The 27,030-nt window shown below is 56.5% G+C and overlaps 2 protein-coding genes across 2 annotated transcripts; both read right to left on the reverse strand.

Annotated features, from left to right (window-relative positions):
• Positions 1-330: 330 nt before the first annotated feature.
• HGH1 (HGH1 homolog) lies at positions 331-2,720 on the reverse strand. The gene is made up of 6 exons (XM_032223440.1): positions 2,132-2,720; positions 1,949-2,049; positions 1,774-1,872; positions 1,579-1,670; positions 799-921; positions 331-705 (listed from the first exon to the last, which is right to left on the reverse strand). Exons 1-6 carry the CDS (start codon positions 2,680-2,682, stop codon positions 568-570), a joined length of 1,104 nt encoding a protein of 367 aa, XP_032079331.1. The 5' UTR covers positions 2,683-2,720; the 3' UTR covers positions 331-567.
• A 2,889-nt stretch (positions 2,721-5,609) lies between these two features.
• On the reverse strand, positions 5,610-26,736 carry NUGGC (nuclear GTPase, germinal center associated). Its single transcript, XM_032223410.1, has 22 exons — positions 24,374-26,736; positions 21,804-22,872; positions 21,139-21,364; positions 20,734-20,946; positions 19,333-19,539; positions 18,412-18,593; positions 17,572-17,698; positions 17,194-17,268; positions 16,959-17,078; positions 16,618-16,801; positions 15,588-15,721; positions 15,170-15,370; positions 13,636-13,784; positions 11,783-11,942; positions 11,498-11,606; positions 10,279-10,412; positions 9,883-9,994; positions 9,392-9,597; positions 8,937-9,154; positions 7,615-7,714; positions 6,637-6,688; positions 5,610-6,301 (listed from the first exon to the last, which is right to left on the reverse strand). The coding sequence occupies exons 1-22, from the start codon at positions 26,235-26,237 to the stop codon at positions 6,186-6,188; spliced, it is 5,958 nt and encodes a 1,985-aa protein (XP_032079301.1). The 5' UTR covers positions 26,238-26,736; the 3' UTR covers positions 5,610-6,185.
• Between the last annotated feature and the right edge of the window lie 294 nt (positions 26,737-27,030).

The raw sequence follows: 27,030 nt of genomic DNA on the forward strand, positions 1-27,030 counted from the left end.
GTCTCCAGCAGGAGGCCAATAGCAAAGGGGTGTCTTGGCTGGCTGGATTCCTGCCCTGAAAGCAGCCAGGACCTCCGCCATGCCCTCTGCCCCTTCTTGCCCTGCACCGTTTCAATGGAAACTGGTACTCCTGCCCCTTCCAGAGTAGCAGAGGGGCTGCCTCCTCCCCCAGTAGAGCTGGCATCCAGGAGACCCCCTTTTCTCTGCAGGTCAGAGAGCGTGCGCACCTCAGCTCCCTCACCTGTGCGCTACAACATGGCACTAGGGAGAAGGAGCTCCTGTCGGCCAGTCAGTTTCCCACTTCCCTGAGTGAGGCAGGAGGGCAGGAAGAAAAGTGCACCACAGCCTTTATTGAGAGGAGTTCCAGCCCCCCTTCACTCCCCTCTTCCTGCGGCTGGAGGGATGCCAGCCCTCTCTCGCCCAGACTGCAGAGTCACTGGGCAGTGCCAAGGGGCACCTTCGGCAGCAAAGGAGGTGCTGGGATTTCGGTGCCCAAGTGCCAGGACCAGCGACACAGAAGAAAGTTCTTTCTCCCCCACCAATGGAGGGTGGGGGCTCCTTCCACTTTCATGCAATTCCTCCCAGCAAGACCTCCTCCTCCTCCTCCTCCTGGTCCAGGTGCTGCAGCTGCTGCTCCACCTCTGTGGGGATCTCCACCTCCAGTAGGTTTTCCATCCCAGCCTCCGGCTCGTCACCAATCAGGACCTGCTCAGGACAAACCGGCCGAGGCCTCAAACTCCCTGCCCCCTCCTCATAAGGGGAGGAAGGTCCCAGAGCCCCACTTGACCCCACTCTCACCTGGATGAGCTTCTCGCAGGCAGCGCGGACCCCACCGTCCCCTTCCCACTGGTGCAGCTCTCGCAGGACAAAGTAGGTGCCCCTCTCTCGCACCAGGAGCCGCCCTGGCTTGGTGGCTGTGAGCTGTCAAAGAGGAGGGGGGGGGGTTACTGGCTGCGGGGCCGCTAGCAGGGAGGCCATTGGCCTGGGGGTTTGCATCTCCGGGAGGGTCGAAGGAGGACCTTCTTGAGGACAGGAAACCTCTGGAGCTCTTCCCCAAAGCCAGAAAGGGAATTCAGCAGCCTGGCTCAGTGTGGCAGGCTATGTGTGTGGAGGGTGGGTGGGTGGGGTCTCCCAGGCCTCTCCCTTGCCATCAAACCCCACAGCACAGCTGAGGCGAGGGAGGGAGCCAGGAGGCAAAGGACGCCTCCTTTCCAGAGTTGCGCAAAACGGGCAGAGGGGGGGGACACACTGGGGGGAGGCGAGTGGGAGACTCGATTCACAGGGGTTTGTGGGAGATCCTTGAGATCTTGGTAATCTGAGTGAGCCCTGTGGCCCAGAGGAAGCCGCTTCCAGGGCCCACTTGGCAGTTTCCTAGGCACCGAGCAGACCCCACGGACCCTCCCTGCAGCCCACCTGCCAGGGGTTAAATTCAGCGGGTCCTGACAGGAACTGGTAGCAGAAGTTTCCAGTAGTTCGGAAACCAGCACATGCCACCTCCGGCTGGCCCAGGAGTGGGGCGGGAATAGGGATTTTGCAGTACCCTCCCTTTGCCACGCCCACCCAGCCACGCCCACCCACCAGCAGGAGCGTCTCCAGGAGCATCTTGCGAATGTCAGCTTCCGGCTCCCGCTGCTTCTCAGCTGGCAGGTACTGCAGGTCCAGGGGCAGCCCTGGGGGGTTCAGGAGGGGGGGGTGTCAACGGAGGGCACAGGGCAGCCCTTAAGGGTCTCTGTGCGCCCCCCTCCCTCCCTCCCTCCCGGGGAAGGCACCCACTTTCCATCTCGTCCTCCGGGAACTCCTCGGGGCCGGCCAAGGGCAGGAGGAGGAAGGGCAGGAGGTCCACCTGCTCGCTCAGCAGCCACTCGTGGTGCCCTGAAAAGCAGACAGCCGTGACGAGGCGGGACCGGCGCTCCTCGCCCAGAGCCCAAGCGTGGCCGGCGGCACTCACGGTGGTCGAAGCAGCAGTTCCGCAGCGTTCTAGCCACGCCGCGCCGCCGGAGCGCCGAGCCCGCGTCCTGCACGAAGGGCAGCAGCTTCTGCACCACGCACCTGCGGGAAGAGCCGCTCAGCCGCCGCGCCGCGCGTGTCCGGAGCCCTCGGGGCAGCCCCGCAACCCTCCCCCGGCCCTCACCCGGAGCGGTCGAGCAGGGCGCGGCGGGCCTCCGGGAGCTGGCTCAGGTTGGCCAGCAGCGAGCCCAGGTGGTGCCAGGGGGCCCCGGGCCGGGGGTCCTCCGCGCAGAAGGCCTCCAGCAGCGGCGCCAGCCCCGCCCCGCCCCGCTGCACCTCGGCCAGCAGCTCCCGGCACGGGCCCTCCTCGCGCGACCAGTTGGCCAGGAGCGCGCAGGCCGGGGCGGCCAGGGGAAAGGCGGGGTCGAGCAGGCGGCGCAGCAGGTCCGGCATCCCCGCCCGCAGCGCCCCGGCCGCCCCCGGCTCCGCCGCCAGGTTGAGCAGCGCGTGGAAGGCGGCCTCGGCCAGCGCCGCCTCCGGCTCGCCGGTCAGCGCCAGCAGCGCCGCCAGGAAGTCCGGCCGGGCGAGCAGGAGGCGGCGGCCCTCGGCGCCCCCCGTCAGCCCCAGCACGAACTGCACGGCGCGGCCCTTCAGGTCCCCGCGGGCCTCGGGCCGGAGGAAGGCCAGCAGCTCCCGCGCCTCCGGCTCCTCCATGCTGGGCGGCCCTTCCGCCATCGCCCCGCTCCGCCAATCCGCGGCCGGGACCGGAGAGGGGGCGGAGCGGGAGAGGCCCCCGGAGAGCTCCTCAGCCAATCGGAAGCGGCCTTGTGGAGCGTGGCCTCTCGGGAGTTGAAGTCCGGCTCCCGGCTGCATCCCCGGCGGAGCCTCCTCCAGTCCCGCTTTCCCCGAGGAGCCCCTGATGATGGGGAGCCTTTGGCCCGACACCCAGAGAGGAGCCCCGCTCGCCCCTGGAGACGGGCTCCCTCCGCGAGAAGCGCAGGAGGAGTCCGGGGAAAGGGCGAGGCTGCCGGCCCCCCAGGCAGAATCGGAGGGCGGAGGAGAGGAGATCGCGGTACCGACGCTCAAGGGGCTCCCCAGTCTGGCCTTACAAGGTCGGGATCCCGCATTGGGATTAATGGCCCTTTCTGCGCCGTTTCCATCCGTCTCTGTGCAACACCCCCCTCATCTCCCCTTCAGGCCAAGGCCAGTAGCTGCTTTCATCCCTTCTCCTCCTGCATCGTCCGCCTCGCCACGGGGGGAGCCCAGTTTGAACGGTTCAGCCTGGCAGCCCCCCTCCCCCGCCCCCTCCGTGGCCCCGTCCAGCCATTAAAAGCAAACGGCTTAAAATGCCCTTTGAGAAACCTTCCACAGGAAGCTGAATTGGTCCGAAGTGGCCCCAGGGGGCAGAATCAGGTGGGAACTGATGGCTCAGCCCACCCTCATATACCCCTGGTTGCATCCAAGAGATTGTGAAGCTAGCATGCTGGCCTCGGAGAGGTCAAAGGTCGCCAGGTGGGTTACCAAAACCTTTCCAACTGTCCCCTTGTTACCTACAGGCTCTGCCTCTCTACCCTCCGGTTCTGCTTTTGCCCAGGATTGCCCTGCCCAACCGCCACGGCTTTGTTGCAACCTGTTGCAGTGAAAGGAGACTTTAGCCTATAAATTACAGATAATCATAATCCTGTCGCTTGCTTGCTTAATGCAGTTGTGTTGCATCTTCACAGCTGTTTGCCTGCTGCAGGCAAACCAGGTTTTGCCCAAATGAAACCCAGCACTGAACATCATTCCCTGAAACGTTATTGGGCATCACTCCTGAACCACAGAGACTCACATTCTCCCATTTCACCAGTCACGGATTCCAATGTATTTTATGCTTATCCATACTCAGTATAGTACCTTGCTCATAAAGTAGCCTTTTAATCCAGCGAGTTTGTTATACCATTTATAGGTTCACAGTCCTTCTCTTTACTATTATTATTGGTTTTTTAGAAACAATGTTGTAGTTTTTTTTACAGTAATTGTACAAAGTTACCCTAATAAAGATGAACCCTGAAACAGATTTCAGAACAAAAGAGCAAGAGCTACTGAAGAAATCCACTGTAGGCCGGAGGAGCCAAGGTCGCGACGATGTGGTTGTGTGGTCTCCATGCTCTGAGACCGCAGCCAATACTTTTGCTGCCGGGTGGTCCAAACGGACCTAAACCATCCCAAAGAGACGGTGAAGAGGAAGAATACGTCTTGCTGATCTCGGGGATATCGCAAAATCCCTGAAAGAAGCAAGAAAAGTTCTTCAAGCAGGCGGTAAAAAAATCCAGCCAAGGCTGATGAAGTCGGGGCAGCTCCAAAACGGAAGGATACGGAAAGTGAAAGTGTCTCCAGCTGGTGAGGAACTTTTACTGTTTTAAAAAGAGCCTGCCTATAAAAACTTAAAAATTAATTTAAATTGAAGAATAGAAGAGTCAAGTGGCGGAATTAAATTTGGAATGGTTTTGGACAGTGGTTATCTTACTTTTTAAATGCTATCTTCATGGATGGAATTTATACAAGCCTTTTTGAAATGGATGGATTAAGTTTTCTTCTTCTACCTTCTATTTATGATTATCTGTAATTTATAGGCTAAAGTCTTCTTTCATTGCTGTGGGTATTTTTCTAACTCATTTAAAGATTGAACTTTTTTCTAATTTGAAATACCAGTTACAAAGATACCCAAAAAATTTTTTTAACAGCGTTACCGCTGCTCAGAGGCTTTTGTTCTTCCACGGGTTGTTTCTGACTTGGCGACATAAGGCTTTACTGCCAAGCTACAAAGGGTGATAAGAAGGAAAAGACACAGATGGCCCTTTGAAGTGCAAATAACATCCTTTGTGAATCTACGTTTTAATCTTATTAACCTTCCAAGCCAGAGCAGCTGTGCTTGTTAGAATGGCAAACTTGCAAAATATACTTTCAGAAATACAGAAGTATTTCAAATATATATGAAATAATAGATCAAAAGCTGGAATACTTAGAGCACATAACAATAAAATACGATGAAAAAATTGAGGATGTTTACCAAATGCAAGACGGGGTGATTGAAACTCAAAAAACCGAAGTGGAAAATGAATATAAAGAGATTAAACCTGCTGATATTGGTGGTAATTGGTTTGTTCCTGAAAATGGAAAGAATGGAAATGAAAGAGGAAGTAAATGGAGAGGAATTTTATTCCAGAGGGCAGGATATAGAAGAGGGAAAAATTAAAGGATTGATGGACTCAAAGAAAGAAATTCTACTAGCAAAAGTATTGATAACACTGCTGACAATCAAAGACAAGCTGAATAAAGAAGCAGAAAGAGGGCATCAAGATTATATGAGATTTTACAAGCAACGAGTTGCTAAGAGGAGTCCATACAAAGCTAATCAAGATGATGATTAGAGGATTAGTACCACAAATGGCAGAAGATATGAAATTGTTTTGTTATTGGCAAGATACGGAAGATAGATGGAATAATATACTTTAAAACTAGTTAAACCTAGTAAAATTTATTGATAATAGATATAGCTTAAATAACTGATGTTACTAATGTATATAATATATAATGTTATGATGAGTATAATTGCATATGAATATTGAATGGTACCCATGTAAGGAAGATTAGCAATCCCTTTGGATTATACATAAAGGTTAATAATAATAATAATAACAACAACAAGAACCATGCCAGCATAAGATATGTGGTCAACTTGAAGATATGTGGACTTCAATGCCTGCTGGCTGGGGAATTCTGGGAATTGGAGGTCCACTTATATTAAACTTACTGAATGCTGATCTAGAGAATTCACAGAACTCAGAACTGCAGAGAATTCAATGCAAGGGGAATTGGCAGAAGGCTGCCTGGCAGTGTTTGGTGTTTCCCCTCCTCCTTCAGCAGCTGTGGGCAGGAGACGGGGCTGTGGCCTCGAAGCCCTCTTCCCGTGCTTGTAACCATCGCCCCCCCCCCATGCCATTCTTTTCTAGGTCTCTCCTGTTAAGCTCCCAGTGATGGGGATCGTCCGCCTACTTCAGCCCAGGATGCTCCCTTTAAGAGCTGCATTTCCAGGCCAAAGCTCTGCAGGGAAAGGAGAGGAGGGATGAAGGCCACTTGGGTTCTGCACAGAAATAGGATTTTGGCAGTCAGGAGACCACCTGGGGGGAGGCTCGGACCCCTCCCCCGGCTTGAGCGGTGCCTGTGTGTGTCCAGAGAGGTGGGAGAGCCGCGTCTCAAAGCCAACGGGGGACCTGAGTCTTCTCAGGGGGGAGACTCGCCTCTTCTTCCTTCACAGTGGCGCTTGGGGGCTTCCTGCACCTTCCCTGGCTGGCTGCGACCCAGAGGAGCCCTGCGGTGGGTGAGAGAACAGAGGATCAGACCTCCTGCCGGCCAAAGACTTGCAGGTGGCCTGTTCCAAAACAAAGAGCTTCCCTGAATCTCTCCTCCGTAAACAGAGCGGGACGGACGTGGGAGGGAGAGCCTGGCCAGCCTCCTCGTCCAGGGCCAGGGCAGGCGTGTGCCAAGAGGCCGACCCTGCGGCCACCCGCCTCCCTGCACTCTGGAGAGCAGCCGAGGGGCCCTTCGATGGCAGCGAGGAAGAAGAGCGGCCGATTCCCCAAAAGCAGCTGCTGGAGGTGGGATCCAGGGCAGGCAGAGCTAATAGCTATTCGAAGACTCTCGTACCTGCGGAACAGGGCACTGCCAGCGGCTCCCCCTCCTCAGGGCTCTCGGCCATCTGAAAAGGGAAGATCAGCACCTGAGTTTGAGGAACCAAGAGGGCACCCAACTCTGCCATTCCGGTCAAAGTTCCTCTCTTGCCCCTGGCTGCCTCCTGCCGTCTCCCTGCTGGCTGGGCTCTCCCAACAGCAGCTGCCCTGGTGCCCATCTCGGCCGGCCTCTCTCTCCAAGATCTGCTCCCAATGGCAGACTCTGCCGGCCAAACTGGGCTCTTTGAATTGGCCTCAGTCTTGGGCCACACGGGATGGTTTGCCAGGCAAATGCCCGCTGGTGCTGGCTGGCCCCAGCAACCAGAGACGTTTTCCTTGGGGGCTTCAGCAGCCTTCCCCCAGTGCAGCCCCTGCCACAGGCGGCCGGCCTCCTGTTGAAGGCCAGTTCTCCTCCAGTCTCCCCATCATCCAGGGAGGAGGGAGCGGAGGAGAGCTGGATGGGCAGGAGGCCAGCGAAAGGGATGCCCAACTCTAGCCGCCCCCCAACCCCATTTATCTCCTGTGCTTTTTCGGAAGTGAATCTTCAACCTGAAGAGTTTCTCCCAACTGTGGCTGAGGCCATTCTCAGCCCCCCCCCCCAGCAATAGGGATGCCCCACACAGTCGTTTCCTATTACTCTGCCCACCTGGGATTCCCCCCCCCCCAAGGAGTGATTTGCCTTCGTTACTCCACAGCTCACCTTCATCTTGGCCCCAAATGTCTCCTTGGTGCCCCATCTCCTCCTCCCCGCTATGAGCAGCATCAGGATGGATGCTGGCAGGAGGGGCAGGAAGCAGCCAAGGAGAGGGTCCCCTTCCTCCAGGGGGATGCAGAAAGGAAGGCCAAGCAGCCCCTCTCTCCTGAAGTGGACCCCCACCCCACCAGGCCCCCCCCCAGGGCTCGGGGAGCCTGCCTCTTCCCTCGTGCGGCTTTTGGGCCCACCACGAATCCTTACCGGGCACGGGGGGCCGTCTGGACGGGAGGCTCCTGGGCTGCAGCTCCCCAGGAAGGCTGCGGTGCAGGACGGGGGCTTCATTTCTGCCCTCTGGCTGCACCTGGAGAAGGGCAGAAGGGAGCAGGGGTAGCCGGGCCAGGCCCTCCCGACTCTCCCCAGCTCCCACTGATGCTTGAACCTGTTTCGCCCCTAGGGGCACCTAATCCCGACGGCTGTGATCATTTTAATGTCTTTTAATGTTTTTATGTTGTAAGCTGATCTTGGATACAGGATGGGTGGCAAATAAATTTCATAGTAAATAACTACTCCTGCCTTCTCTGTGGCTAAATTGGGCTAAAAAACCCAGCGCAGGGGTCTCTGATCAAAGGCAGAGCAGGTGGGGGCTGACACCAGCTTTGGAGAATAGCTTGACCCCCTCCTCTCCCTCCCCTCAAATTCCAGAAGACTGCTATCATGTCCCCCTAGTCCTTCTTTTCACTTGATTAAAGATAAAGGTAATATGAAAATGTGATGTAAATGTTGAAACATGCTTAATAAAAGCATTAAAATAATAAAGGTAAAGGTTCCCCTCGCACATATGTGCTAGTCGTTCTCAACTCAAGGGGGGGGCGGGGTGATCATCTCCGTTTCAAAGCCAAACAGCCAGCGCTGTCCGAAGATGTTTCTGTGCTCATGTGGCTGGCATGACTCTGTTAGCTGTTCGCTTCCCACCAAAGCTGGTCCCTATTTTTCTACTTGCATTTTTTACCTGCTTCCGCACTGCTAGGCTTGGCAGAAGCTGGGGCAAGTCACGGGAGCTCACTCCATTACGTGGCACTAGGGATTCGAACCGTCAACCTTTCTGATTGACTAGCTCAGCATCTTAGCCACTGAGCCACCGCGCCTGTCACTCGATTAGCGAAACCGAAATCCCGCAACTGGTCCTTCACATGTTTTAGTCTCCAGGCCTTTAATCATCCTCTTCTCCGCACTCTCTCCAAAGTTCTTCTTTTGTAATATGGTGACCAAAACTGGGTGCAGGATTTCAAGTGTGGCCTTACTAAGGACTTACAAAAGTGGTAGTTTTATATACAGTTTGAAGGGAGCCTGGAAAGCTGCTGCTGTTGTGAGGCAAAGAAGGGGGGGACCTTTGGCCACAGGTGTTTCCCCCCCCCCACATACCCCAGCTGAACATGGATGTTAATCCACCTGTGAACCTCCTCCAGGGTTGGGGAGCATCTTCTCACTGAAACTGTGCTAGAATCGGGGCCTGGCCTGGGGGCTCCGGCCTTCGGGGGAAGACCACACCCTTTCCAAATTCAGCCCAAACTACAAGGACTTACGGCAGCCAAGGGACTCCGGCTGGCGCCACGGGGTCAGGCTTGGTCTTCTTCTCCAGCTGCGGCAGGACGGCCTCCCCTGCTCTCTTCCTGCCATGGGGCTGCCAGGGAAGAAGGAGAGGGCCTTGTGGCGTCTGCCCAGCCGTGCCAGGGTCTGCGATGGGCTCAGGGGCAGAAGGCACTGGGGGCCCAGGCGGCTCAGCACTCTCCATGCTCTGCTGCTGGGAGGGAAAATGGGGAGCAAACCATGAATTGCTAGCAGGTGCTGGCCTAAAAACAGTTCTAGTCCTAAGCATGGAACTCAGTGGAGTGACCTGAGCCAGTCCCTCTCTCTCCACCCAACCCACCTCGCAGGGTTGTTGTTCTGGGGAAGAGACTCGCCAAAACCCCCGAAGGCCCCTGCCGGCGTCTTCCCAAAACCTCCCGCTCTTCCCCGCGAATCCAAATGCCAGGCCTACCTCAATGGCCGCCAGGTGGGGCAGAGGGAGGCCTCCGACTCGGACATCCACGGACCCGGCCGGAGAGAGGGCGCAATCCCCACCGCCCGGCTCTTGGGCCTCCGTTGCGGGAGGCCGCTCCTCTGGCTGCAGAGCCGTGGGAAGCAGGTAATCCACCCCCGAGCGCTGGCAAAGCTTGTCCACTTTAGCACAGAGACGCTGAAGGGCTGGAAAAGGGCGGCATGAAAGCCCGTCATGAAGGCCTCTCTGGGCTCCAGCATCCCAGCAGGAGAATCGGGAGTCGGTCGGAGGTGCGTGGGGGCAATTTTCCCTTGAGAGTCCTGGCAAAGGATGGTCCCACCACCCATCGCTTTGATTTGGATTTCCCTTCTGTCCATTTGCTTCCCCTTCTGTTAACTCAGTGGTTCCCAAACTTGGCAACTTTAAGACTTGTGGACTTCAACTCCCAGAATTCTCCAGCCAGCTCTGCAGATGGGCGGGGCCTGCCTTACCTGGAAGGATCTCCTTGTTCCTCCGGACCGGCCTCAGCAGCGGCTCGAACTGCATCCTGATGGACGTGGCCAGTTCCTGGGCCACGCTCTGCAAGCTGCAGTAGATGGATTGCTGGAAGGGAAAGCTGGAGTGAAGCCCCCTGACCAGCGTGGCCCCTGCAGCCCGGCCAGGCCAAGGCCCTCTCCCCTCCCCAAACAGCAAGGAGGGGGAGGGCCGAGCGCCCAGAGGGGAGGGTTGCGGCCTTCACTCGGTCGGGAGGGGCAGCTGGGACCTGAGGGGGCAGGGGGGTCACCCCACCCTCTCCGCCTCAAGGTATCTGCTGGAAACTCTGGCTCAGATGCCTGGAGAGACCCTGAGGAGAGACCCCGGCTGTGGCCATTGGGGGGCAGCCTCACCTGCAGGCGCTCCAGTTGCTGCCGCATCTTCTCCACTGCCGAGTGGAAGATGGCCTCCTTCTGCAGGTGGACGAACTGCTCCATCTCCTCCTTCATCCTTCGGAAATACCCCGGGCCGGAGAGTTGGGAGCAGGCTGCAAAGCGATGTCACCGGTCGGTCCTGCCCTGCCGTGAACCTGCCCCCCCTGGGGGGGGGAACCAGCTAGCGCCAGGCAGTCCTCGACTTACAACGCTTCGCTAGTGACCGCTCGGAGTTACGGCGGCACTAAAAAGGGGGACTTATGACCGTGTTTCCCACTTATGACTGTTGCAGCATTTCCATGGCCATGTGGTTTGCATTTGAATGCTGGACAACTGACTCGTATTAGTGACGGTCGCAGCGTCCCAGGAGCACGCAACCCCCTTCTGCGAGCTTCCGACAAGCAAAGTCCACGTGGAAACTAGGTTCATTTAACAACCGTTTGACTAATTTAACTACTGCAGTGATTCACTCAACAAATGTGGGAAGTTGTAAAGTGGGGCAAAACCCACTTAGCAACAAATCTCACTTAGCAACATAAAACGTTGCTCCACCTGCAGAAATCTTCCTGTCTGTGGAGTGGGGGATTCTGGGGGTTGAAGTCCACGCATCTTAAAAGGGCCGAGATGGAGAAACACGGAGCTACCCTGGCGGGTTATTCTGTGCCTCAACGGAGCAACCGGGTCCCTCGGCTGGAGCGAATGGATCAGAGCGCCCCCCCCCCCCGTTCGCCCTTCCTTCTTCCTCCCCAGGGCCCCCCAACACTGGATCCCTGGAGGAGGGCCGGTGCGCCCAGGGATACAAGGGGAGCCACTTCTGTCCTGTGCTGGGATTGCAGCTGGATTTATGCACTGGGCCCGGGATGGCAAACCTCTGACGCGCCTGCACAGGTGCCACGCGGAGCCATTTGTTAGGGCGCGCGAAGCGTTGCGCTGGCCAGCTGACTTCAGCCTTTCTGTGAGGCCATTTTCCGCCCTCCCGGGGCTCCGGAGGCTTTGTAGGAGCCTGGGGAGGGTGGAAACAGCCTCTGCCGCCCCCCTGGAGGCCCTCTGGAGCTTCCCTGAAGCCCCCGGAGCGCAAAAAACCAGCCCTGCGGGCAAAGGGGAAGGAACGGATTCCTCCAGGCCAACCTCCGGGTTTCCCTGCAGCCCCCGAGTGGGAACCCTCAGGTGATGGGAGCCCCCCCGTGCCAGAGGTCACCTGCATAGGCTGGTTCCATGCCGGCTTGAATCGCCGGTATCAAGAGCCGGGAGACGGCCCGTTGCTTTCTTGTAATGGAGGTCACCTGATCCAGGGTGAAGTTGAACAGCTGGACGAAAGGGAGGGAGGGGAAACTCCCGTCAGTCCCCCCGTCTCATAATGGGACCCTCACCGTTCTCTTCCCAGGGGCCCCGTCCTTATAAGGCCCCGGCTGTTGCTTCCTGGGGACCCGTGTGGGGGTCCCGGGGGTGGCAAAGGGCAGGCCCTATAGCTCCACCGCCTCACCCGTGCTTGAGCGGCTTCCATCTGCTGAGTGTGAATCGCACACAGGGCTCTGGCGACCGGACCGTCTGGGTGCAGCTTCTTCTTGAGGCCTCTGAAGAAGGAGCTCAGCTGGTCCAGGAGGGCAGCCCTGAAGGCCTCGATGGAGATCAGCAGCTTGGAGCTGTGGAGGGGGGGGGGGGAAGAGTGGCCAGGGGCCCCATCAGCCCATCAGGAGCAGCGCCCAGGCTCCGAGAGTGCAGGGAGGGCCTGGACCCCCCTTTCCCACAAAGAGCAGCCCTCTGCTGGAAGCCCTCAATGCGAGGGGCTGGGGTCCCTGGCATGTGGGGCTGCCCTTGAAGAGAGTTCGAAGACTCCAGTTAGTCCAGAACGCAGCCGCGTGAGCGATCGTGGGTGCACCCAGGCACACCCACATTACACCTATCCTCCGCGAGCTGCACTGGCTACCCATTGGTCTCTGGACACGCTTCAAGGTGCTAGTCGTTACTTTTAAAGCCCTGCATGGCATCGGACCTGGGTACCTGAGAGACAGCCTCCTGCCGATTACCTCCCATAGACCGATTAGATCTCACAGGTTAGGTCTCCTCCGGATTCCATCTGCCAGCCAATGTCGGCTGGCGACCCCCTGGGGGAGAGCCTTCTCTGTTGCAGCTCCAGCCCTCTGGAACGACCTCCCCGTTGAGATCCGGACCCTTACTACCCTCCCGGCCTTCCGTAAAGCTACTAAGTCCTGGCTGTTCCGGCAGGCCTGGGGCTGTTGAAGTATCCAGCCCCACTTTAATTATGAATGTTGTTGTATTTTAAATTTTGTATTGTCTTATTTATTCCCCTTCTCCTTTTATTGTGAGCCGCCAGGAGTCCTTCAGGAGTGGGCGGCATATAAAACCAATAAACTCAACTCAACTCAACGTGGGTGCCAGGAGGTCCCCTCAACCCAGCCCTTCCTGGGCAGGAATTAGGTTCTGCTTTTGAGCTGGAAATGCTGGGTCCACAAGGAAGCCCCATCAATCCCCCCAAAGCCCCCCCAAACAGCTGGAAGCACCACGGGAATTCAGGGAACATCCAGAGACAGAGATTTGGACCTCAGGTTATCCCTAGGATTTAATTCATTTTGCCTATGAGAGCAAGAAATGGGCTTTCCTCTAATTTCTCTGCATAAGCACCTTATTTGATATAATTTCAGACTAATTCAAGATTATTTTTTGGCAATTCCTTGGGGAAAAACTATATCATCTCTCTTTCTCTCTCTCTCTCAAGATTACAATGGACCAACACTTTCCATCCTGTGGGGGATCCCACACTGGGCGTTTCTGAGAAGAGACAGGAGAGCCGTTTGTCTGAAATGTTACAGGGCCTCCTGCCTGAGAAAGGGGTCCGACTAGAAGACCTCCAAGGTCCCTTCCAATCTGTTACTCTGTTATCATGTGGTCTGCCAAGAGCAGTAAGCATGTTTATTTTTAACACACCAAGACTTTATATATATATAATATTTGGAGTTATTTAACAACTGTTTTGATTTCACTTATCCCTTTTGTGATTGGCTTACGTCATAAAAAGAAGAGGAAGGCCAGGAGTCTCGTAGCGTGAAAAGGACAGGGAGCAGTATTATCAAAATTATTTTGGCCACACAGGTTGTTGGGGGCCTCCTTATCTCCTCCCGGGGGGAACAAGCGAGGAGGCAGTGCCTGGAAGCAGAGATTTGGGGTGGGGGCGACCAAGCTGGTGCTCCAGGACAGGATGTGATGCCCTCGATGGCTGGAGAGAGGCAGCCTTTGGCCTCCTGTCCAGTTTCTCCACTCTTGATGGGCCAAAGGGTTCAGAGGAGGGACAGCGGCTGCTGGGGGGGGGGAACCTACCTGAAGACCTCGTTCCAGGCCACAGAGATGACCTTCAGGAGGGGCCCGGCCAGTTCTTTGTTGAAATCCACAGAGTGGCACTTGGGAGAGGTGTAAACGCCACGGTGGTTGCAGATTGCCCGATAGGTCACGTGGGGGTAGCCAAGCACCTGCAGGGAGTGTGGGGGAGGGGGAGAGGCCTCCGTCAGAGACCCCATTCCACCCTCCCCACATTCAAGTCCTGAGTGGAGCCCACAGTTGCGGGGGGGGACGGGGACTCCAGAGACAGATGCGTATCCAGGGCTCAGGGTGGAAGCAGAAACTCCGGACTAACAAGAGGGCAAATGTGGACCTTGGCTTCCCTCAATGGCCTGAGAAGCCCCCCCAAAAAAAGATCTTGGGGGGCAGAGCGAAGCCCCTCCTGTGCAAAAGCCCAGCAAAAGCCAGAAAGAAAGGAAGTCACTGGACTTTGCTACCAAACTGGAAAGGAGAGTTGCAGAAAGGAGAACGGACGCAGCCTTTCCTCCTTGGGAATATTAACACACACGCAGCCCTTGAAGGGAGTCTGACCCAGTTGGCCTCCTGGATGGTCTCAAAACACGGAGGCCGGCAGCCCGCTGGAGGCTTAACAACGCTTAATTGGAAGAGGCCCTTGGTGCGTTTTACTCTGCCGACCACAGCTGGAATTCTGCACCCACTTTTAGTCACCACGCGCTGGAAAAGGACTTTGGAAAAAGTCCAGAGAAGAGCAACGAATGCGATTAAAGGCCTGGAGTCTAAAATATACGAAGAACGGCCGGAGGATCTGGGTTCGGCCGCTCTAGAGAAAAGAAGGACCAGGGGAGACAGGAGAGCATCTTCCAATATTTGAGGGGCTGCCCCAGAGAGGAGGGGAAGTCAAGCTATTTTCCAAAGCCCCCAAAGGCCAGAGAAGGAAGAATGGATGGAAACTGATCAAGGAAAGTTTCAACCTGGAAATGAGAAACTTTTTGACAGTGAGAGCAATCAACCTATGGAGCAGCTTCCCTCTAGAGCAGTGTTTCTCAACCTTGGCAGCTTGAAGATGACTGGACTTCAACTCCCAGAATTCCCCAGCCAGCGAATGCTGGCTGGGGAATTCTGGGAGTTGAAGTCCAGACATCTTCAAGCTGCCAAGGTTGAGAAACACTGCTCTAGAAGTTGTGGTTGCTCCAACCCTGGAGGTGTTTAAGAAAAGACTGGACAGTCAGCCGCCTGAAATGGTAGAGGGTCTCCTGCCAGAGAAGGGGGCTGGACTGGAAGCCCTCCAAGGACCCCTCCAGCTCTATTCTATTTACAGATTAAAAACCATCCCAGATTCCCAAAATGGATCAGGTCCTCCCAATCCCATGCAGGATCCCCGATGGACCCTCCCTGAGGCCTTCTACGCTCCGGGATCATTTCCTGGGAGCAGCAGCAGCAGCCCTTTCCTTCGTGTCTGGAAAGAGCCCCCCCTGCCCGCTGCTTCGGGGTCGTTTCCTGGGAGGGGGCTGCATCCCTGAAGAAAGGGGGGCTCTGAGGGAAAAGAAGCACTTACCGGCGAGCCCCAGCCTTTGACAATGGCCTCGCAGCGCTGCTTGGCACTCTCAGCACCGTTCTGCAGGCTGCCCAGGATGAGGGCATCAAAGGCATACCGGAGGTCCTGAGAGCTGGCAGTGAGGACCCCCTGGAGGAGGGCAGGGAGGCCCTGCAGGGCCTGCTGCAGCATCTCCTGCACCTGGGCCTGGCGAGCATCGGCCTGCAAAGGAGGGAGGGAGGGAGGGAGGGAGGAGAGGGAAGGTTTCTAAGAAGAGACTGGGCAGCCCATTGTCCATAATGGCACAAGGTTTCCTGCTTGTGCAGGGGGTTGAACTAGAAGACCTCCGAGGTCCCTTCCAACTCTGTTATTCCCTTCCAGCCAAGATTTGGACTGCCAAATTTCTCCGGGAAGGGAGCGTGTTCAGTGCTGCTCCTACCTGTGTTCTCTGGCTGTTGAGATAATTCACCATTTGGCTTAGGACACGAGCTACGTCCCGGATGACCTTCTCTGTTGCCACCATGCTGTGCTTCAGCGCTGTGTCCATCGCAAACTTCTTCAGCGCAGGAATCTCTGGAGGGAGGGAGGGAGGAGAGAGAGTGAGTGGCATTTGTTCTACCGCAGCTCTTCTGCCAACCTTCCTGGCAGCCCAAGCAGAAAGACTAAGCTGCGAGACGGTCCAAATGCCGCAAGAGCCTCCAGGAAAGGCTACGTTGAACCATCTACAAGGTTTTATTGGGAAGATCACGAGGAACCTGCCGATGCCTCCCATTCTCTGTGGAAGCATCTCATCCTCAGCAAATTGTATTTTCTGCTCCCTAATATTGTGCAAGGTTACGTGCCAAAACTCTTAAGAGCAGGGTTGCCCATCTCTGGCAAGTTTAAGACATGCCGACTTCAACTCCCAGAATTCCCCAGCCACCCATGACTTTGGGCTTCTGGGAGTGGAAGCCCAGCTATATAAAGATGCCAAGGTTGAGACCCCCTGTTCCATCTGTAGTTCAGGGTTGAGCTCTGGAGCCCTTGGTGCTTTCTGCTTTCGGTTGCCTGCTTTCAAATGTTTCACTGTCCAACTGGGTAACATCATCAAAGCTAAGGAGTGTGGAGTTTGCTTAGATCCACTAGATCTCCTGGCCAGAGCTGGTGGAGGCCTTTTCCTTGGCGATTCCTCAGCCCTCCTAAGGCAGGAGTTCCCAACCTTCCCTATACCCCGCACCCTTGGAATGCTTCTGGTCTATTCTCGCACCCCTTACAAAAGTAAATAATTGCAACACCCCCTGGAATATCATCTCGCACCCTGCAAGGTCTCTTCCAGCTCTATTCTGATTGATCAGTTGAAACGGTAGCAGAAGAGGCAGATCCACGGGACTCCGCTGTAACAATCCCTAAGTACTAAGTACTCCCGGTCCCTAAATCCTTCCGCAAAGCACGTAGAAAGAGCTGCACAAGCACACATCCCTGGGGAGTACCTGTGTCTTTCACCTCATGGAAAACTTGAGGCTGACCATTGCAGAGCAACTTCCCACCAAGCTTGAGATACTCCGTAGAGCTGACCGTGAAAACCTCCAGATTAGCAGGCTGCTCTCCAGCCGAGTCCCCCTCGTCCATCTCTTCTTCACCATCTTCTTCACCCTCAGCTCTCCTGGACACTTCCTGCACAAGACCACGCGTGGCCCGCTCTTACCGGCCGATCGAGACAAGACGCCTCCCTCCACAAGGCTTGCCGAGAGTGGCAAAGGGGCGCCGCCAAAGCTTTGGTGGCCATGCCAGGCGGCAGCTCCTCCCGACCTCCAGCACGGAGCCTTCCTACCTGGAGACCAGCGCTGAAGTCCATCAAAATCCGCTGCTTGGAAAATGCATTCCGGGCCTGAACGCAAATCAGGCTGATGGCCCGGAGCCTGGCCTCCTTCTCCCTCTGCAAGGCACAGATCTAGACGAGAGAGGGCAGAGGGAGAAGGTGAGCCACGCCCTGGGAGGAAACCCACCCACCCACCCACCCACCGGGCTTCTAACTTTGACCTCCTGGAGGGGGAGGGGGGACTTACTTTGAACTCCTTCTCCAAGATGTCATGTCTCTGAAACCAGGCGGAATCTCCCTCCGCACCTCCCTTCCTCACTGGCTGCAGGGAAAGGAGGCGATTTGCAGGTGGGCACAGAATTCTCGAGTGGGGCTCGGAAAGTGCATTTCTTTTGGGGGTGGCAAAAGGGACCCCGTGAGGTTTCCCACCCTCCTTTTAAGTGCACCCCAGTTTAAAAGTTCTCCAGTGAGGAAACATCATCCACAGGGAACTGAATTGGTCCTGAGGGCGACAGGAGGAAGAACCAGCCTGGGACTGATGGCCGTTTCTATTAGCCACCGGCCGTATCTCAGAGGAACAGTCCAGCTGCAGGCTGACCGCGGAGGAGGGACGGATGACGAGTACCTCCTGCCGCTGCTGCTGCCGTTGTGCGTAAAGCTTCTTCTTCTCCATTTCGGCTTCAGTCCTCTGGCGCTCCAGCTCTTGCAACTCCTCTTCCAGGGGACGGATCTGATCTTGTAGGTTGAGGTCCCTGCAACATTTGGGGGAAGGAATATCTCTGAGAGCCGCCTGGCTGCTGAATTCCGCTTTAGGAGCTTCTCAGCCCAGCCCAGGGCCCAAGCGCCCCCCCCCACACACACACAAAAAAACCCCTTCCTTTAAGGCAGTGGTCTCCAACCTTGGCAACTTTAAGACTTGTGGACTTCAATTCCCAGAGTTCCTCAGCCAGCTTTGCTGGCTGAGGAACTCTGGGAGTTGAAGTCCACAAGTCTTAAAGTTGCCAAGGTTGGAGACCACTGCTTTAAGGCATCCTGTGCTCAGCCAAGAATGGCCGGACATCCCAGGGTAACTGCAGGGTGAGCCTGAAATCCCTTAGGCTTTTACCCACTTGAACATGTTTCCCTTCTCATCCCGGAAGCTTCTTCCGTTCCCAAAAAGTTCAGATTTCACAATTCAGTTCAGCTTCTTGGATGAGAAGCGAAACATTTTCAGGAAAAACCGCCAAGAAAGTCTAGTTGCCTTTTGGAAAAGCAACTTTACCCCAAAAAAGCCTGAACTGGATGACGGAGAATCTCCAGAGGCTGGTAACCCTCTTCCCTGCTTTCACCCCAGAGGCGGCCTTTACACCCCAAGACCAACAGTCGACATGAAGTACCCCGGGGGGGGGGAGAGGCTTGTGGGGGGGGGAGCGCTTCCCTCCCTCCCTGCCTGCTGGAGCCCCCGCCAGGGCAGAGAGAGGCCCACCTGACAATGTCCGTGATGCTGAAGCTGTCGGTCTTGGTGCAGACGAAGGCCAGGCTCCCGTAGAGGCCATCCATAAACAGCTGCCGGCGGAAGTTGGCGCTCAGCAGCTCTTTGGCCGTCTTGTCGTCCACGGCTCGAGTGATGCTGGCGGTCACCCAGACCGCATTGCAGTCCTTCAGGTACTGGAGGAAAGGGAGGAAGAAGAAGAAGCCACCTTTCTTCCCGTCCAACATATTCTGGCCTTGGCCACACCCAAAATAACCACAGGTAGTCCTCAGTGTACAACAGATTGTTTAGCGACCAAAGTTACTGAAAAAGGGACTCGTGGCCGTTTTTTCGCACAACCGTTGCAGAATTCCACATGGTCACATGACAAAATTCAGACACTTGGCAACTGACTCATCTTAATTAGAAACCAAAATTTTGGGCTCAATGGTGGTCACAAGTCAAGGACTGCCTGTCACACAACCCTTAAGGTGTTCTAAGACACAAAAGGCCCTGCAGCCCCTTCTCAGAACTTAACACACTCGGGGCGATGAAAGCTGGAGTACCTCCGTCACCCGCAGAGCAGAGGGAAGAGATTTTAGATTTAGATTTAAAGTTTATTTATATGCCGCCCTTTTCCCTGGGGGGACTCAGGGCGGCTTACAACTTAAAAAGGGGGGGGGGGAGACAAACTTTTAACATATAAGACAAATACATGATTAAAACACAACATTCATACTATTCGGGCGGGTTGTAGTCTTAGCCCCAGGCCTGACGGGATAGCCAGGTTCTGAGGGCTGTGCGGAAGGTCTGGAGGGTGGTGAGGGTACGAATTTCCACGGGGAGATCGTTCCATAGGGTCGGAGCTGCCACCGAGAAGGCTCTCCTCCGCGTAGTTGCCAGAGGGTGCCCCCCTCCAGCAGGAGAAGCGCCTACCTCTTGGGCCGCCGTGTCCCGGCCCGCGTTGGAGTCTCGGGTCCCAGGCAGGTCCACCAGCACGGCTCCTGTCCTCAGAACCTCAGCCTTGGCCACCCGGATCCTCACACACTTCACGATGGGCCAAAACTCCCCACCTTTCATCTCACGCAAATGGTCGGTGCGAGAATCGATAAATTTCTCAATTTCCATACGGAAGTCTGCGGCCTAGAAATCCAGACAGCAAGCAGGAACATTCAGCTTTTCAGGCTTTAAATGTTTAAAAGACTTTTGCATTGCAAAGATAGTTTAGCTTAAGAACCGTTTAAACGCTTTTGGACAAAATCACCCTTTTCATTTGTGTTGCAGCCGGGACGTGGTTCACGACCCACCCCCCCCCCAGTGACTCTGGTGGGACTTAGACGAAAGGAGCGCCACGCATCCCATCCAGATCAGTCTCTCCGAGAAAGCCTGGAATCCTGCTGGGACCACCTCTGGGGGTCTGCTGCAGAGGTGAGACCCTCCCTCGGAGGCCCCGCGGCTTCCTGAATCGGGAAGTCCTGTCAACGGTGGCCCAGAAGACAAGAGGGAGCCCGGGGCCGTTTCAGCATGTGACGCTCCAAGGCTCAGCCCTCCCCATCTCATTCAATATAAACAGCATGCATATATATATGCATATATATATATATATATGTATATGTATATTTATATTTATGCTGGTCTTGTGTGTGTGTGTGTGTGTGTGTATGTATGTATGTACGTACGTATATACATACATACATACATACATACATACATACATACATATATATGTGTAAAGTTGGGAGAACCCGGGGTGAGGTCTGACCCTCAGGAGCATCTCCACCCCAGGCCACAAGGGAGATGCCCCAGAAGCGCCTGGGGGTGGCCAGGCCCAGGAAAAGAAGGACTGTCTTCAAGTGGCTTGATTGCCTTGAAATAACAGGGTTGCCTGGAGGTTTGGGAGCTGTTGAGGTGAGGTAGAAGGAAAGGATGCATCCACAAAGAATTGGAATCTGCGCTGTGCCCGCGCGAGACATCTCAAGAATGTATAAGCAGGGAAAGATGTACAGAAGAAAAGTGTGTGTTTTCCTTTGCAAATCCAATTCCTCTGTAACAATCCTTGGTGCATTTCTTTTAAAGTCCCAAGGTAGCCGAGCATTATTACATTACAATACATATACTATATATTATATCTATATAATATATAGAACTGTGAAGTTAGTACCAAGACAATAATGTCAACCGGAGTTAGGGAAGGAAACTAATAGAAAGGGCTTATTTTGAAATGTTCAGATTAAAAGAGAAAAAAGAATTCATATATTGCCAATATACAATTGATACAATTGATTGCAATTGCACAGGGACTCGGGCAGGGGAGCCCCCGGCAGCATCTTTGCTTACTGTCTCGGCATAAATGTGCTTGACCGTTCCGAGATGTTGGGTCACCCCCTGCTTGTCCTCCAGCTTCTCCAGCTCGTCCACTCTCCCGTAGACGGCCTTCACCCGGCTGTAGGCAGCCCCGGCTTCCGTCTTGCGATCCGGGCAGCGCTTCTTCAGATTGCCGGCTTTGTCCTTCATGTCCTCCAGGAGGGCCTCCAACTCCTTATTCCACTCCTGGGGTGCGGAAGAAGAGAAGAGGGGACGGGATCAAGATGTCCTCCCTGCAGCTGGAGAAGCTGTGGCCAAGCCCAGAAATGCCCAGAGGCTCCTCCAGGCCCTTCAGACCGGTGGGCCACCGCCAAGGCGGGTCGCCCCCTAGCCTGGCCCTGGAGAGGCAGGCACTGCCCGAGGCAGCCCGGCGCCTACCTCCCGGGAGAGGAACTCCACTTCGGCTTCATACGGGCTGCCCTCTGCGCCCCTGGCGATCTCCACCACCACTGCGGTGCAGGCTCTCATGGCCGAGGTGGGCAGCATGGCCTCCTCGTCCAGCAGGGCGTTGAGCAAGCAGCTCTTGCCGGCCCCCGTGTTCCCCACCAGGGCTATGTGGGTCTGGGGCATCTTGGTCGCCTTCTGGAGGACAGCAATCTGGTCCCTTGAAGGAGGGGGAGGGGGGAAGGGAGAATCAAGCAATGCCCTGGAACCTGGCGCCACCCACCCAGCCAGCCCCCTCCCTCTCCCACCTGTCCATCTCAGTATTTCTAAACCACGACAATTTTCAGACAGCTGCATTTCAACTCCCAGAATAGGCCGGCTGGGGAACTCTAGTGCATGTGTAGAACGCGGCCTCACAAGTGGTGGGTACTCGCGCTCGCAGTTCCATTTGCGTGAGTGGCGTGTGCCTGCTGCTGGTGCAAATCATGTTGTTCGCTCTTGCACACCTGCCACTCCCAGAAAACCATCTCCCCTCCCACCCTCCTTGCTGCTCTGCCAAGAGGGGAGGTTGGGGGGTCTGCTGGTGCAGAGAGTGAACCGTGAGTGAGTTTGGGGGAGGGGTTGGGAAAATTACTTTAATAAAGACTAAAACAGAATACCTCCATTTCTCCACGTGGGCCTCGTCAACGCCTTCTACCGAACTCAAGGCCTGGAGGATTTCTGCCAGCACCGACTGGCACTCCTGCAGCTGGAAGGCCACGTCTTGCTCGGAGGACGCCCACTCGGCCGCGCTTCCACAGAGGCGGCTGCTGTGAGGCTCTGTCCGAGCAGGAGGGTCTCTGAAGAAGGAGACCCCTTCCTGGACCTGGGGTGGTGCAGAAGAGGAGACAGCGGCTGCCACGCGCAGGCACTCGGCATCCGAAGGCTCCGCCAGCCCTGCCTCCTCCGACTGGCAGGGAATGCCGGGCGCTCCGCCCCCAAAGTCAGACAGGGGCCGGGGGACTTCGGGCTGCTCGTCTGCCGAGGTTTTGGGGAGGAGTGAATGCTGAGAGACGGAGGGAGAGGGTGGAGGAGAAGATGGGGGATGCGAGAGGAGAGGCCAAAGCTGCCTCTTTTCTTCCTGGGGGGCCTGAGAGTGGAGTCCTGTGTCTGCCAAGGGACTCCGCCTGAGGGGGCACCCATCACCCTGCAAAGGCCAGGCACTGTGGGGGCCTCCATCACCGCAGGCGTCGGTCGCTGGGAAAGAAGCCGACGTGCCCGGGACCCACGGGGCTTCCTGGGGGGCCTGGTGGGAGGCGGCCTGTCCTGCCCCACCCTCAGGCCTGCCAAGCTCCTTCCCAGGAGAGCCCAGCTCCACAGCCTGGGAGGGGCAGGGAGCGCAGAGGGAGGACTCGGCCCCCACGGAGGGCAGCGCCTCGTCTTCCTGCCCAGCTTCTTCCTTCACCAGGAGCAAAGCGGCCCCCTGGGCAGGAGTCGGGTGGGGGCGAGGGATGGAAGGACCCTCCTCAGGACTGTCAGCCCCCAGGGCAGAGGCCACAGGGGGTCTTCCTGATGGAGGAGGAGGAGGAGGCTCCTTTCTCCTGCCATCTTGGCCATCAGGTTCTTCATCGGTCAGCTCCATTTTCACTGGAGGATCACAAGGAGCCACACTTGACTGCAGAGACGTTTCGGGGCTGGATTCCCAGGGATCCTGGGGGAATGGCTCCCTCGGAGCACTTTCCCTCTTATCTGTGGGAAGATATTTTAAAACGGAGACAAGGATCAGTTTGCCAGGAGCAGAAATGCAAAGCCTCCCCCTGCCCTCCCTCCCTCTCCTCCCCCTGGCTGGAAAAGGACCAGCAAGCGAATGCCAGACTGTTCCTGAGTGGGAGATCACCCCTCGCCCCCCCTCCCCCCGGTCAGAGGTGGGCCCCCACCTCTAGGACTAGCTCAGGAGGAACTAAGCAGCCGTCACTGGAGCCCCTCCCGCAAGACCCAGGGTAGAAATTCTCTTTCCCTGGGGGTTTAAAGCAGCCCCTTGGTGGGAAAAAGCTCTGTTTTCAGGGGGAAGATGAGAGGTTCTTCACTAAAGGGAGCCGAGGTGGCGCAGTGGTTAGGGTGCAGTACTGCAGGCCACTTCAGCTGACTGCTATCTGCAGTTCAGCGGTTCTAATCTCACCGGCTCAGGGTTGACTCAGCCTTCCATCCTCCCGAGGTGGGTGAAATGAGGACCCAGACTGTGGGGGCAATATGCTGACTCTGTAAACCGCTTAGAGAGGGCTGAGAGCTCTATGAAGCGGTAGATAAGTCGAACTGCTAACTGCTAAAATCTCTCTCCTCTCCCGTTTTTCTGGCTTCGGAAATTCTGTTTCTCCCACACTTTCCCTCAGGGGTCTCCACACACTTCCAGACCTCTGGACTTCTAACTCCCAGCATCCTGGCCCTCGAAGTCCCCAGGCCTTAAGAGGGCCAAGGCCGGACACCCCCCCCCCGCCTTAAACCCTGTGGGTTTTTGGGGTTCAGGACCTGCTCATCACGTACCTAACTCCCAGCTGAGCAAGATGGGCAAGGAAGGAGCAACGGCCTCCATCAAGGCAGGGAGGAGGGCTTGCCAGACAGACACAGGCAGCCCACTCTACTCCTTGCTGCACTGATGAAGTTGCTTAGCTTGGGAATGAGATGTCTGCAGGCAGGGAAACTAACTCAAAGACTTACAGTAGTTTATTTATGACCGTTCAGTTACAATGGCACTGACTTATGACCATTTTCCACACTTATGTCCATTGCAGCATCCCCATGGTCACACCATCAAAATTCGGATGCTTGGCAACTCATATTTATGACGGTCGCAGCATCCAGGGGTCACCTGTTCAGCTTTTGTGACCTCTGGACAAGCAAAGTCAATGGGGAAGTGAGGTTCACTTAACGACCATGCTACTAACTTAACAATTACAGTGATTCACTTAACAACCGTGGCAAGAAAGGTTGTAAAATGGGGCGAAACTCATTTAATAGCCGTCTCAATTAACAACAGAAACTTTGTGCTCAGTTGTGCCTGTAAGTCAAGGACTCCTCTATTAATCTGCCTTTTATTTGCTTTCTGTGTTTGTTGTGTCGCAGCCGGAGTCGTATAAATTGGATGACGGAGTAAATGAGCCGGGGGGGGGGGGAGGCAGGTAGAAGCGGACTTCCCAGAGCCCAAAGTGAAGGGAAGGAGGGCCGGACAGAGAAAACCGCCTTTGCTCCTTACCTTGGCCAGGGGGGCCTCCGGGGCTGCCTGACGGGAAAACGCTTCCTTTGGCCGGCATCCCCCTCCGGTAGTCCTCAGCTGCCGTCTCCTCCGGGGCCTCCACAGGATCCTCTCGGCAGGCGGAGCCATCAGGTCCGTCTCCTCCGTCCGGTTCTCCACGCTGCAGCCAACAGCCGGGAGCCTCCTGCTCAGAGGGGCTGAGGGTTCGGACAGACTCCAGCTGAGTGTCCCTTGGGGCAGCCTGCCTGTCTTCCTGCCACAGCACGGCTGCCTTTGTGGGCCTCCCCGAGTTTTCATCCTCACAGTCTCCATCGGAGGGAGAATTCCCCTCCGCTTCCGAGAGGCTGCCAGAGCCTCCGGAGGCGCCGTCCAGCGCTTGGTCTGAATGGCTCCAGCGTGGACTGGGAGAAGGTCCGGAGCTCTGAGAAGGAGCAGAGATGCCCGAAGGCCAAGAGGACTCCGGCTCTTCTTCCAAGGGCCCCTCCGGGGGTTCCGCCTTTGGCGACTCAACAGGAGAGCTGCAGCCCGAGTCCCCCAGTGCAGAACCCACCTCCATGGGGAAGGGCTCCTCCTCAAAGTGGCAGACGTCCTCCTGCCCGGGGCCCCCCGAGCCTTTGCCCTCTTCTCTGGCGGAAGAGCCTGCAGGCGCTCCTGCTTCCCCCGTTTCAGCTGCCGGTTCGTTGGAGTCACCGTTGCTCTGAAAGTAATTTCTCACCATCCGAGCAATCGCCTCTCTCTTTCTGTCCGTGGGGTCGGAGCACGGAGGGAGCCGGTTTGTACACTGATGAAGGAACTTCTCTATCGTTTGGCCGAATTGCTGGAGGCTCCCCTTCAGAGGAGGCAAAGGAGGAGGAGGTGCCGCCCCAGGAGATGCCGCTGGCTCCCTGGCAGAGCCCCCAACTGAAGCAGAACCCCCCTTGCAGAGCTTTTTTGGATGACAGGCAGCGCCTTCCAAGTCCTCCTGTTGGAGCCTCTTCCTAGGAGGGGGGCTCTTCGGTTTCTCTTCTTCCTGCAAAAGGGCCTCGCAGGGCTCCGAGCACCCGAAGCCTCCTCTCCACCCTGCAGGGGCCTCCGGGCCATTGCCCAGCTGGCACGCTCTCTCTTGGCCCGGCAGCAGCGCCATCCCTGCCTTCTGAGCGCGTTCCCCTTTTCCTGAAGGGGGACTGCTGGACGACTCACTTCCCGGAAGCTCCTGAGCTGCTTTTCCACGGGGTGAAGCCACAGTTGCCGTGTCCGGCTGCCCAGGAGGTCTGCCAGCCACGGAAGAAGCCTCTTGGTCCAAGTCCTGGCGGGTGTTTTCCATGAAGCCCTGGTCCTTACAGGCAGCCCTGCCATCATCTGCTGATTCCGAAGCTGATTTCGAAGGGGAGTTTGCAGGCCGACCGGACGAGTTGACGGGATCAGGCTCCACTTCCCCCCCACCCGGCTCCTCCGGTGCTTCTGCGGCTCTTTTCCAGCCCTTCCTTGAACAAGAGGCCCCTGCAGCCTCTGTCCCTGCTGGGGAGGATGCAGCCCTCACAGGACGGCCTTGGTCACGATGGGAGGACGTGGGTCCCTCCAGACTCACCTCCAGCATCTCCATGCCCTTCCGTGGTCCAGCAGTGGCCTCTTGAATGGGCGGATGACGTGGTCTTCGGGTGGCCAATTCCTCAGTTGGTTCCCTAAAGGCTTCCCTGCTCTGGGCCCCGTTCGCTCTCTGTTCAGCTGGATGGAAGCACGAGGCGTCCCTTCTTTCGTGAAGACCCTCCGTCTTGGAAGGACCCAACCGGCCCCTCTCTTCTCCTTCAGCTTCAGAGGCCGGAATCTGCCAATGGAGCCCATCATCCCCTTCAGGCCATTGCAGGGCCTCAGCAGAGTCATCCATTGGCTCCACGGGGAGCTTGACAGCAACGTTCCCAGGCTGTAGGAGGGTCAGCCCGGGGCTGGCTCTTGCCTCCCTGCAGGGGGGATTCTCAGCCAGGTGACCAGACCAGCCGCTCCCCTCAGGAACGAGGACATCTTGCTCAGGTTCCCCTGGAACAGGAAGGCTGATCTGTTCAAGAGGAGCTTCTGCTTCCTCAGAACCTCCGTCTGGTCTAAGAGGGTCTTCAAGGTAAAGCAACTTTCCCCCAACGTCGGCTCCTTTCACTTCTGAACAATTTTCCAGGTTCTCAGGCTCAACAATATCCGATTTCGGTTCTTGGGGATCAACCCCTAAAGGACATTGTAGCTGGTTTATTGCATAGGAAGAACCGCTGGAGAATGTGCTACAAGGCCCCTTCCAGGCCCCCCTCTGCACAGGACATGGGTCGAAATCCCTCCTGGTGACAGCCAAAGGGATGCATGGCACAGGACTTGCCCTTTCCTCCTCCTCCTCCTCCTCCTCCTCCTCCTCCTCCTCCTCCTCCTCCTCCCCTTCCACGGTGGTCTTCACTCTGCCTTCTTCGTTCAGACTTGCCAACCGTTCATCCTCCGGGACATCCTGACAGCCCAAAAGGAGGCGACTATCTGTCCCCAAACTCTCTCTTGCTTCACGGTGGCTTTTCGGAGAAGGCAACTGGGTGCCCGCAAGGGAACAGTCAGCTAAGCGAGGAATCCTCCCCTCTTGGAGGCCCTCTCTAGGGGAAGCGCCCAAGGAGGGCCGCTCGGCAGGATCTGGGCGAGGGCTCCTCGTGCGG

Source organism: Thamnophis elegans, chromosome 8 (assembly GCF_009769535.1).
Source record: "Thamnophis elegans isolate rThaEle1 chromosome 8, rThaEle1.pri, whole genome shotgun sequence".
Classification (NCBI taxonomy): domain Eukaryota; kingdom Metazoa; phylum Chordata; class Lepidosauria; order Squamata; family Colubridae; genus Thamnophis; species Thamnophis elegans.

Coding starts and splice junctions, on each gene's coding strand:
- HGH1 (XM_032223440.1), bottom strand. CDS start 2,682: ATGGCGGAAGGGCCGCCCAGCATGGAGGAGCCGGAGGCGCGGGAGCTG. Junction 922..1,578: donor TCCTGGAGACGCTCCTGCTG/GTGGGTGGGCGT, acceptor CCTCTTTGACAG/CTCACAGCCACCAAGCCAGG. Junction 706..798: donor CCTGCGAGAAGCTCATCCAG/GTGAGAGTGGGG, acceptor TGTCCTGAGCAG/GTCCTGATTGGTGACGAGCC.
- NUGGC (XM_032223410.1), bottom strand. CDS start 26,237: ATGGATGACTCTGCTGAGGCCCTGCAATGGCCTGAAGGGGATGATGGG. Junction 21,365..21,803: donor GCCCACGTGGAGAAATGGAG/GTATTCTGTTTT, acceptor CCCTCCTTCAAG/GGACCAGATTGCTGTCCTCC. Junction 17,269..17,571: donor GGCAGCAGCAGCGGCAGGAG/GTACTCGTCATC, acceptor CTTTCCCTGCAG/CCAGTGAGGAAGGGAGGTGC.